We start from the raw sequence: 12,079 nt of genomic DNA, 5'->3' as shown, positions 1-12,079 counted from the left end.
TATACATTTTTATTTTTAAACCCACACATAAACGTACTTTCTTTTGTGAGTTCACATTTTCATCAAAAAAATAATAATTTACATATGATAAAAAATGTTAAACAGTAAAAGTTCATTTATTACATTTGGAGTAATAATATTTATAATAAATTATGCAAAATCACACTGTGTTGAACAGACAGCATGTACTTGTTTGCGTGATGACAAAAGAGGTTATGATTTGAGACCATTGGCAGATCAAGGGTTTGTAGATTAGTTTTAATATTTTTAAAAGTTGACGTCTAATATTTATTGATATTAAAAACTAATTCTTTTTTTTTTTTTTTTTCAGTCCATTTCATAATAAAAAAATAATTTCATCTTTCAACCATGCAGGAATGTAGATTTGACATTCAAAAACTCGAATGACAGCGACTGTCAAGTATCATCAGTAATTATCAATTTTTTTACTTTGACATAAAACATTATTGTACAAATACTTGAGAGTTAATTATAAATTCTTGAAAGGCATTGAGGGGTATCATTCGTTTTATAGATTTGTTTGCTTAGTGGATCAAATCGGTCAATAAGCTTGGGCAAAGCTGAAGATTCAATATGGTCATCTCCATTGAACAATAAAAATGGTGTGCACTTGGTATTTCACCACGAAAATTATATGACTAAAATTAAATTAGAATGTTGCCATGGTTGTGTGACGACGTTGGAAGATCAAAATTCTACTGATACAGAATATGTAAGTAAATTGTTGAAAATTAATACAAATAGCCTTGAGAAATCTTACTAGCTATAATACTGATGTTAGCGGTCAGCTGTCATTTTTAAAATTTTTTTAACAAATTAATTACAATAAAAAAATTCTAAAAATTTTCACTTATAATTTTTATTAATTTTCACATGTAAAACTTTTTAATTAAATTTTTTTTTTAATAATTCAATTGCTATAAAATTCCAAAAAATTTTTTAATATCTGTCTTCAGTGTTATTAATAGTTTTATACGCATCAAAATAATAATAAAATAAAATTTTTATTAACTGTTTCAGAACTTGACGTTGACATCAGAGAGTAACTGTCTAATAAATATGAGAAGAGGACTTTCAACAGGATCTGTATTAGTTATTCTCTTATTCGTTTTCAGCGGAATTTACTTTGCTGGCGGAGCTTTAGGATTAAAATTTTTGCGAGGCGCTGTTGGATTGGAATTAATTCCTCATTATGAATTTTGGTCTGATCTTCCTGGACTTGTTAGGGTGAGTGCCAAAATATTACAAACAAATAACATTTTTATCGTTTATAGAAATCAAAGATACAACTCTTGTTTTTATTTATAAAAACATTAAGAACAAAAATTTAATTTAAATTTGATACTATTTTCTTCCATTTGTGGAGACGATATCATTCCACTTTTTTTATTGCCATCAAAAGAAAGTTGTTGTTGTTGAAGCTGGACCAGATTGAATGAATCAGAAACACCACTATGCTTACCAGTCCGAGCTAATCCTTTTTTTTTTTTTTTTTGTAAATACTGCCATTATATATGGGTTACTCTTAAGATTATGTAACATCTGGTTTTGTTGATCTCAAGTACTAGGACTTCTGAGCGCTTGCATAAGCTGTTGTAGGGCTTGTCTTGGCATCGGTATCATACTACTTTAGCTTTGAGGACCTACATGAACAACAGGCTTACCAATAATGTTAGCTTCTTGTGACGGCGGTCTGTATTAAGCACAGCCATACGTTATCTTTATAACTGTGCCATACAACTGTGTATAATTTGAGTTACGATTTTTGATAAATTATTCAAGCCCTGAATAATGTTTACAGAAAGAGAAATAACTCTTCTATGAGATGAAAGTAAAATGCACCGACAAAAGTTTTATGGATTAAAAATTTATAATTAAAAGAAAAGTTTTCGATTATAATTTATTCTAAATATAGTTTAACTGTATTTTAAACTTAAATTCTTATGGATGCTTGAAAAATTAAATGAAACTAAAAAAATAAACAGAAAATGAATATTCATTAAGATTTGAAGTTGTTGAAATTTTAATGCATAACTTTTGAAAATTTGAACTTTCATGTTATAATTGAAATTAAGCTTTCATTTATTCGAATAAAAATAAATAACAATTTTAATGTTTCTAGAATATTAATTAATTATTTTTTTTTTTTAATTCAAATTTTTTTATCAACATAATTTCATTAATAATTTATTGTTTTTTTGCTTTTTTGTTTAGGATGGAGTTACATTTACACTTAGCGGTTGTTCGCCAGTAAGTTACGAAAGAATATAAATTCTACGATAAATATCATTTTCCTGTGCAGTGAAACTTGAGAGAAATTGAATTATAAGTTTAAAATTGAGAGCAGCCATTCAAAAACTTCCCACTTAATTAGATAAATATATTTGATTTACGCACAACGTAACATTTCTGGTCAGTGATGTATAAAGTAATTTTAAGAAAATTAATTACACTACGTCGTGTCTATTTTTTGACAGATATACAGAGTGTAGAAAAGATTATTACAAATATTGATTGATTTATTTGAGATATAAATGAGAGTTAGAAATTAATATTTAATTTTTTGATATTGTGATGTGCTTTAAAAAATTTTAATTCTATAAAGAGTTTGATATTATTAAAAATTAGATAAATTATAAAAATTATATTTTTATATGCTTTATAAATTTTTATTAATTAAAATTACTTTTATAGAATAAATAAAAAAATACTTGGTAGAAAATTATCAAATTAAGTACAAGTAACATACCATAATTGCACATAACTATATGGCGCTATTATACTTAGAGATTTTTTTAATAAAGCTCTTTGCTGCTCGTAGTTTTATTTAAAATTAAGAGGATGGTGTTGCCAGCTGCTGGGAACTGCATTATACAAGGCATTACCGTCCGCAATCTTGTAAAATTCAAAAGAACTAGTTTGAACAGCTCAGTACTTTAAGTCTTCTTGAATACAATAGAAGCAAGCAGTAAACCTTGGATTGATCGAACGCTTTCTAAGAATTTTCTATATTAGTAACTTAATACTTGATACAGAAGAATATAGAAGTTACCAACACGTCATTGTACCACATGATATTGACTAAAACGTTTTTACTTGAACAAAAAAAATTTTTTTTTTAAAATAAGTTTCTAGGAATTAATCTATTTTACGAAATCTACTTTCCATCTCGGGTTTAGCCAAATGGCTCTTTATAATATTTTTCTGCGGATATTTTATTATTAAACTTTTTCTCGTATTTATAATAGATCGTACTGAACAATTCAAAGCATTAGTTTTGAATTTACTTCCATAAAAGTAGCATATATATATATATATATATATATATATATATATATATATATATATATATATATATATATATATATATATATATATATATATATATATATATATATATATATATATATATATATATATACATTTTTTTTTTTAATTGAAAGCTTCTACAACTCCTGATAAAATATTAATAATAGAAATATTAAATTAATTTTTATTTATTAACATGAATTTAGTGAAAATATCGTTATTATTTTTTTTAAAAAATATATATTATTTACACAGTTATGTGGTCAATGCACAAAAGAGATGATTTATTATTTTAAAAAAGGATCTATTGCAAAACCGAAACATTATTTGAAAATGATATATGAAATAAATGCAAATATATTCATAATAAGGATTAATAATGTTATTGTGAATAAAAATAACTCATTTACAGAATATTTTAATTATGAGAATGTGTCCGTCATCCCTTGAAACGTTAATACTGATAAAGTATCCATTAAATTTGTCCGACGGACGAGATGATACGCGGTAGTAGTACAGAGGGATTTTGTGTTCATTCACTATTTATAAAAAACAAAAAAAAAAAAATAGTTTAAATTGGTTTAACTGAAAGAGAATAAGTGAACGTTTAAATCGTATTAAAAAAATTTAAGGTAGTTCGAATGATCTTCCGACAGTATTTTCTTGATCTCTTGGGAATTACTCCTGTCACATGAAATAGTGAGTTATACAACCTTTTCCCGAGACTGTGGCGATAATTCTGGGAATAAATAAACTGCGATCGCACAAGTTCTATCGTTGTGGGCCATTGAGGCTTTGGTTATTCTACCATAACAAAAAGCACTAATTGGCACGTATTCCCAAATGTCCATTTAAAGGAAGAATAAAAATTATAGACACATACAAGTACTTAAAGATGTAAAGGTTTAACGGATGTACTCTCCTATTTGATTTATACAACAGATTTTGAGAGCACGAAAAGAAAAAACTTTTCCTAATATGATTAATCTTAAAAAAAAAAAAATGTTAATCATGATTTATTGCAGATGTATTCTTTTATTTGTCTATTGGAAAAATAATTCCAACTGGAACTCGTTAAAGGTAAAATTTTTACACTATAAAGATTAAATTAAATAGACGCAACAGGAGTCAAGCAGTGCGCAGAATATCAGGTAAATATATGCACAATGAGAAAAGTTACTATTACCGGAACCCAGTGAGATTAAGTTCAAATAGATGAGCAGATATTTACAGTGGAAAAGGAACAGCTTGTTTAAATTGCTCTACGTTTAGTAGAGATTGTTCAGCTTTGAATCTACACAAGTTAAATAAAACACTAGTGAGTATATAATGAGAAATGTTTTACTTATAACAGTTTTTTTTATTGGATACTCTGCTTTGGGAATAATAAAAATATCCAATAAGTTTTAAGGTTTTTTAATGGTACCGAAAAATATCTTTTAAAAATATTATTTTATTACTAAGCGAAGATGAAAACGATTTACTGTTAGTAATTTTTTTTTTTTATATTATTAAATTTTTTTTTTTTTTGATTGAAAATTGTAAGATTTTTGTTGCTTTTATTTTTTCGCTTTTTCTTTATATTAAATCTATTGAAAATATTTTTTTTATCATAGTAAAAATATTACACATTATAAATTTTCAATATCTTCAACTGTAATAGTTACATCTTCATTAGTTTCAATAGCAAGCCAGTTTCCATTCGCATTAATACTGTTGATGATAACAGATTTAGATGAAAATTTATTAACAATATTGGCGAGACAGCCTGGTCCAGTTGCTTTGTAAAATGACATGTAATTTCTTAAAATAATACCATTTTCGAAATTATCGTTATTAATAGATAGCAGTACGTGATCATTGTTGCGAACAGTTCCTAAATGAATAATAAAATAGTTAATATAATGAAAGTTTTAATGGCTAAATTAAAATTACTGTACCTGTAACTTGGTGCGAACCAACTTTGACGATAACTGCATCAATTTCACCATCCGCATGACTTTCTTTCACCTTAATACCAGCATCTTTAGCCAACATCGGGGCATTTACCAAGTTTAATCCATTTTTAGTTTGGCCTTCAAGTAGTCCAACAAGAACAGCGGTATGAACAAACTTTTTGGCAAGCATACCGCTACCAACAGTTTGACTTTCAATAGGCGCGCTGGAAAGTCTTTCGGTAGATGTTTTTTTAAGAAAACGTGCGCCTAATCGGCCTAACTTTTTCGAAAGCTCTATCCACGATCTATTCTCATCGGATGTCGCGGCTGATAGTATAGGCGCATTAACTATTCCAGTGACTCTGTATTTATCAGAAATACCAGAAATGGCAAGAAATTGCTCGGCTATTTCAACTGCTACGCGTTTTTGAGCTTCTTCTGTACTTGCACCTAGAAATTATAAAAAGACAAATTATATAAAAACGCGTGATAATAATTTTAAAAATTTATCTAAAAATTTTTAAAAAACTTCTAAAGACTTCTTCAGAGTTTTTGAGAGAAAAGTCCGAAAAATTTTCAACAGAGAAGGGACAAAAAGCTCTATTACAAACCTAAATGAGGAGTCGCAATAACATGGGGATGTTTGATAAGTTCCAAAGTTACGGGATTTTTCGGTGGTTCTTCAACGAAGACATCAAGTGCAGCCCCACTGCAATGACCAGATTTAATAGCTTGAAGCAATGCTCCTTCATCAACAATTCCACCTCTTGCAACATTTATAATTCTCACGCCTTTTTTGCACTTGGCCAAAGTATCAGCATTGATGAGATCTAAAAATGTAAATTAAAAATAATAAACCAATAATGTTAATCGGTCAATAATTAAATTAAATTAAAAAAGTACAAACTTCTTGTCTGTGGAATAAGTGGAGTATGAACGGTAATATAGTCAGCGAGTGGCCAAATTTCTTCTAAACTGAGTTTTGTCGCCCCAACCCTTGCCGTATCTTCAGCGGTAAGCATTGGATCGAAGCAGATAATCTTCATTCCATATGATTGCATTCTAAGGGCTACCTCACGACCGATACGTCCGAAACCGAGTACTGCCAGAGTCTTCTCAGACAATTCAAATCCCGAGTACAGTTTGCGATCCCAACGACCCTCTTTCATTGATTGAGCTGCCTGAGGTACATTTCTTGCAAGTGCTGAGACAAATGCACACGTCAATTCACAAGCACTGATGCTGTTACCTCCTGGAGTGCTGGAAATGTAAATAAATAATCAACAATCAATTGCAAAAGTAAATAAGAGATAATGATGCTTCTGATTTTTTTTTATCATTGTCAGAGTCACTAATCAATACTAATTTAATTAAATAAGTAAATACTCACTTTAGGACAACAATTCCATTACGTGTAGCGGTTTGTAGATCAATATTATCTACTCCGGTTCCTGCACGGCCAATAATACGAAGATTAGGTACTGCTGAAAGTATTTCCGGGGTTACTTTAGTCTCTGAACGAACGATTAAACCGTCATGATTCTGTAAAAAATTCGGTGATTTATTGCGATGAAATAAATTATTATTTCTAACTCTATAAAATATTAATACACTTTAAATTGTTGTGAGTAATTACTAAGATGATAAAGTTAAGTAAAAAATGATATGGATTTCTTTCTTTAAATTTATGTAACGATAAATAGTTTTATCGTAAAACACAGTTTTCATAAAACTCAAAACTTATGGAAAACAACGTCGAAAAATTCAGCTATTTTACTTTACTATCCGAGTTCTACAAGAAAAAATCCTATAAATTATAGAATATAGTTAATTAAAATTTTGAAAGAACTAACTGAAAAATTTTAGCATATAAATGTAATCTATTTTTTTAATAAAATATAGAATTTATGCTTGTTGAATTTAAAAATTTATGGTAGAAAAATGAATTAAAGTTGACAAACTTTCGATTTTTTTTCAACATGCTTTTGTGTGCTTACTTGAAAAAATTTTTAATTAAAAAAATTGGCTAAACTCTTGCTTTTCAAGCACATTTCTATTAATACACAGAAAAAAAAAAAATTATTTGAATCGAGTAAATAATTTTGAAGAATTTAATATTTTTGATTTGAGTAGAAAAATTTTTAAACTAAGAAATTTTTCTTAGCTTAAGTAAATTTTACTTGATTAAAAAATTTTTCATCTTGATTCAAGCCAAAAAAATTCTTCAAAATTATTTTCTTGGTTTAAGAATTTTTTTTTTTGCTTCCGTTAATTTTTTTTTTTTTTTTTTTTGTGTATTTAAAGAGAGTAACCAAATTTGGCTTGCTAAATTTTTTAATTTAATTAAGTAATAGAAATATGATTTAAAAATATTTATTGATATACTTATTATAGAATAATAATTATTATAAACGACAGAGTGAAAGTATTCGATAAGTTAAATTCAATAGTTGTAAATATATAGTAACACACGATTTGATGTAGTTAACATCGGATACAAACTCGACATACCACTTCACCCAACTCCTTTTAACAACATCAACCTTAATACGATAAAAGCATTACATATAAATTTGAATATTGTTAAGCTGGTATGAAATTTACATTTACATTCTAGAAGCGGTGACCTAACAAATCTTTTTATTTTCTTTCCTTTTAAAAAAGAGAAGGAAAGTTAGTCGGTTAATGCTACACAGAGGTATTAAAAATACCTTTGTATAGGTAAAATCGTTTATTAATAAATGATGTGGCTTATAAATTTTTAATTTAAGTATAACAACATCGGACGAGAAGGTTCTAGTAGAAACAGAAAAAAAAATGTTGAGAGCTTCAGAGTATAAATCTTTGAGATTGAAAATGTACAAAATAATACAAAAAACCGGTATGATGACCCATTTTAATAAATATGAACTGAGAAACCGGTTAAGACGGGATAGATAGATGTTTTGTGAGTATAATATTGATTGAAAGAGCAAAATAAGTTTCGTTTTTGTTTATGATACCATACCACGTTAAGGGCAGATTAGTGAAAATAAACACTCAAGAATTATTGGTATTTTATTTCTTCAATTATTGCTTTTTCCTTTTTATTATTTTGTGTTTTAGTTTTCATTTATTTTATTAACGATTGGTAAGTTCACGAAAATGAGGTAATTTTCACAATAATTAATTATTTGATAAAACAGTGACAAATTGACGTAAGCTTTATAAATCTGGGAAGTTTTCTAACTTTATTCAATTGTAATCAATTAGCTACACTTCCAATTAAGGTGAAATTTTTTGTAATGCTCAGAGAATAATCCGAGGAAATGATAAGCGAACTTTTATTTTGTACTAAGTACTAAAGAATAAGTTAAAGAAAATTTTTAAGATAAAAAGAAATATTTTATTTAATCTTAATAGAATTTGTAAATTGATTTGCAAAAAAAATAAATTGAAAATTTATATTAATAATACGAAAATTTTTTTTATTTTGTTCCGAATTTTTAATTTCAATCAATTCAATGTATTTAATACAGTTTGCGTAAGCCCAAAATTAAAAAAATTTTTTATATTTCTAAAGATATTTAAGTGATAGTATTGAAATTATATTACTATATGATATAATCTCAAACAGTTGAAATTTATCTTATCCACTGAAATGTGCGGTTGTATCATTATAGATAATGAACTTAAACTGCATTTTTCACAAATCAGTATTCCATTACTGATCCTTCATTAGAAAATAAAGGGGTATAAAATTCATCAGTATTACTCCGGCATTTTCCACCAATTAAAATTAATTTTTGTTCTTCTCTTGTTTTACCAGATTTCTTTGTGCTATAACAATATCTTAATTGGAAAAAAAGTCTCAACGTTAGCAACCAGGTGAACACTTTTGCTAATATAAAAATCAAATAATTTTTTTTTTTTTTTTTAATTTTTAATTTTATTTTTTAGTTTTATTTTTACATACTTACAAGTATGTTTCTAAAGAAATTTGTAAATCTCATTTTCAAGACGACATTTCTTTTAAACATTTCGTTGCAAATGAATTTGATAAATCTTTTTCAGTATATTTAAATAATTTAAATTTTATTCTATTTATTACAGTTACTGAAAGCGTCTTATCATCCAATTCACGTGCTTCGCTTGATACTTAATCAGATTTGTCGTGATCTAATTAGATGTCAATCATTGTGTTGAGATTTAGATATGTCTTAGCGGATCCCGGATGAAATAGAGATTCATTCAGATTGTATACTATATATAGATTGTATAAAGTCTAATTGTTATACATAAAGATTAAATTATTTCTGTTTATTAATTCAAATAAATTTGAATTTCTGAAAAATGTTTAAAATTGTGGGAATAGCTACCAGCCGCGATTATTGTAATAGTAAAAGTTAAATAGATACATATTTATACTTGTAATAATAAAATGACAATTATAAAATAAATAAGTTAGTTTATTGTGTTCAATCTATCGTAAGTGGTGCTCTTAAAGTGTCATCTTATCGCGTCGTTCGAAAAATAGACTTTTGTTGTCAAGATATCATTTTAGTGTAAAATTCTGTTCTTTAAAACTTGAATTTGACATTTTTAACTTTCTGTTGTAAAAAACAATTTTTTTGTCTCGCTCTTACCTTTTTTAGAAATTAAAAAAAAAAAAAAAAACAGTTATATTTTTTTTTTTTATTTGTACAAAGTTTTTATGTACTTTGAAGTAATTTATAGGAAAAATTCCGATGTCTTATAATTTTTATTTTTCATTTAAAAGGTAAATTTTTTTGGACTAAAAAAGCAATATTTATTTCGAGAACTATATTCATTAATTACAATATATTTTATACATTTTTAAATCAACGCAGAAAAACTCCAAGTAAATTTAATAATTTTTCTGTTTGAAATAAATTAGTTCATGTAATAAAATTAAATTATTTATAAAAAAATTTAAATACCAGTCCATTGAAGGTATAAAAATTTTTTAATAAACGAAATTAATTTTTTAAAGCAATATATTTATTAAAATTTATTAAAAAATCTTTTAAACAATTAAATTGGTTAATTTCTAGTGTTTAAATTAAATAAAATTTATTGTTGAAAAATGGTATGTCTCATAATATAACTGATAGTCCTTATACATATGTGAAGCTGAAGCAATTAGTTGGGACGAAGTACAGTCCCAGAGAAAAATATTTGACATACTGTAGACGAGGAAATAATTTTTCGTAAATATATTACAGTCATGGGATCTCTCAAATTAAAAAATTCCTCTCAAGTATTTAAAAAAAATTTTCCACTCATATTTAACTATCCTAAGAAAAATGTAAATATAGAATACACTTAATTTATTTAACAGCGTGAAATAATTTTTTTTCCGAGCTTAAGTAATTCTTGTGACAGTTAAAGTTAATTTTTTTATTATCTCTCAGCTCAATGAACACGCAACCGATGAATTGATACAATTAACATTTTATTAATATAAATTGAATTACTTAACTGTATAATTAAACAGATGTAATTTATGTTAATTATCTTATAATTGTTTATTATGAATAAATAATACCTGCAATTCTTGAATTAAGTCTTCTTTAGAAAGTTTATATTTAGTTGTCACCGGAACTCCGTGGCTCGTCAGTAAATCCGCACAAGAACTATCAACGGGATCACTGATGAAAACACTTCTTAATTTGATTGACATGTTTGCTTAGAACTGAAATCTGTAATATTTTTTTTCCATCATTATTTAATCAAGCGCAACATGTTTATCTATTTGGAGTTTGCAGGGTAGATGCAAATAATATTATAATTTATTTCACTGCTGAATATACATCAATATGTTGTATCAAGAATGTCAACATTCCAGAGCATTAGTTAGATATTCAAAGCCAATATTTCTATTAATAAATTAAAAAAAAATCTTTTATCGGGATGAAGAAATTTATAATTTTTAAAATATCAAGTTACATATCAGTAAATGTTGAAACAAATAATAATTCAAGTATCACATTTTTGTGAATACAATTTAACTAAATTAATCTATCATTTTTAAGAGAGTTTATTGTGTTATCGCAATGTGAACTTTCGATAAAATAATATTAAACTTACTAAGTGCTACAATTAATTCTTCAAATAACGTGATAATTAAATCACCCTGGTTATATGATAATTAAAATTAATTGAGTCAATATAAACAGTTTGCATTTGATAAATTTTTATAATTTATTGAATGTTGGAGATAATTCTTTAAATGTCATAATGGGTTTCCGGCAGATATGACCAGTTGTAAAAACATAAAACTTTAAACAGACTATTTTTATACTTTGATATTTATATACTTTTAATAATATGTTTAAATACCTGATTATTTGATAAAATAAAGCAATAATTCTTGAGAAAGAGTTAAAACAAGACTGATCAAAGGTCTGTGTGCCACAATTCTTATAGCTTTCAATTCTGATACTCCCACTTCTCTGCTGAGTAAATTCTCCAACCGGCTGTCTCCAAACTATCACCATAATATAATATATATATCTGTAGATGTTTATATTTATCAAGCGATGTTATTCACATGATTCCTTAAAGTTTAAAAAATAACATGCTTTCGTCATTAATGCTTCGGCAAGTTAATAAATTGCATTATATGTTAGTTTTGTGTGTTTGAAAAATTTTAGCAATAATATTGCTGTAATTTCCATTAAAAAAATTATTAATTTGATACACTGTAAAAAATCGGGAGTTAATTTTACTCCGCATTCACTCTCGTCACTCAGGAGCGGAGTCATTCCAGAGTTAATTTGGATTTTAATCTGGAAAACACCCAAGTACGG

At 26.5% G+C, this 12,079-nt stretch overlaps 2 protein-coding genes across 2 annotated transcripts; one reads left to right on the top strand and one right to left on the bottom strand.

Moving 5' to 3' along the window:
• LOC141534401 (uncharacterized) lies at positions 1 to 3,318 on the top strand. The gene is given in 5 exon segments (XM_074253737.1): positions 1 to 247; positions 332 to 430; positions 536 to 733; positions 1,042 to 1,248; positions 2,236 to 3,318. Coding segments are annotated over 5 exon segments (714 nt in total). The 5' UTR covers positions 1 to 94; the 3' UTR covers positions 2,293 to 3,318.
• A 1,551-nt stretch (positions 3,319 to 4,869) lies between these two features.
• Positions 4,870 to 11,759, bottom strand: LOC141534888 (hydroxypyruvate reductase). The gene is made up of 7 exons (XM_074254505.1): positions 11,610 to 11,759; positions 10,816 to 10,969; positions 6,658 to 6,809; positions 6,175 to 6,527; positions 5,879 to 6,097; positions 5,271 to 5,717; positions 4,870 to 5,206 (listed from the first exon to the last, which is right to left on the bottom strand). Exons 2-7 carry the CDS (start codon positions 10,948 to 10,950, stop codon positions 4,962 to 4,964), a joined length of 1,551 nt encoding a protein of 516 aa, XP_074110606.1. The 5' UTR covers positions 10,951 to 10,969; positions 11,610 to 11,759; the 3' UTR covers positions 4,870 to 4,961.
• Between the last annotated feature and the right edge of the window lie 320 nt (positions 11,760 to 12,079).

This window comes from Cotesia typhae, unplaced genomic scaffold (genome assembly GCF_013202065.1).
Source record: "Cotesia typhae breed Kobodo isofemale line unplaced genomic scaffold, CoteBio_Ctyphae scaffold_13, whole genome shotgun sequence".
NCBI classification, from domain to species: Eukaryota; Metazoa; Arthropoda; class Insecta; order Hymenoptera; family Braconidae; genus Cotesia; species Cotesia typhae.
This window is presented reverse-complemented; position numbering and strand designations above follow the sequence as displayed.

What these genes read in the sequence shown, in the direction of transcription:
- LOC141534888 (XM_074254505.1), bottom strand. Translation starts at nt 10,950, where the DNA reads ATGTCAATCAAATTAAGAAGTGTTTTCATCAGTGATCCCGTTGATAGT. An exon ending in ACTTAATTCAAGAATTGCAG is followed by an intron (nt 6,810 to 10,815) that starts GTATTATTTATT and finishes AATTTTTTACAG; the next exon opens with AATCATGACGGTTTAATCGT. An exon ending in AATGGAATTGTTGTCCTAAA is followed by an intron (nt 6,528 to 6,657) that starts GTGAGTATTTAC and finishes TTACATTTCCAG; the next exon opens with CACTCCAGGAGGTAACAGCA.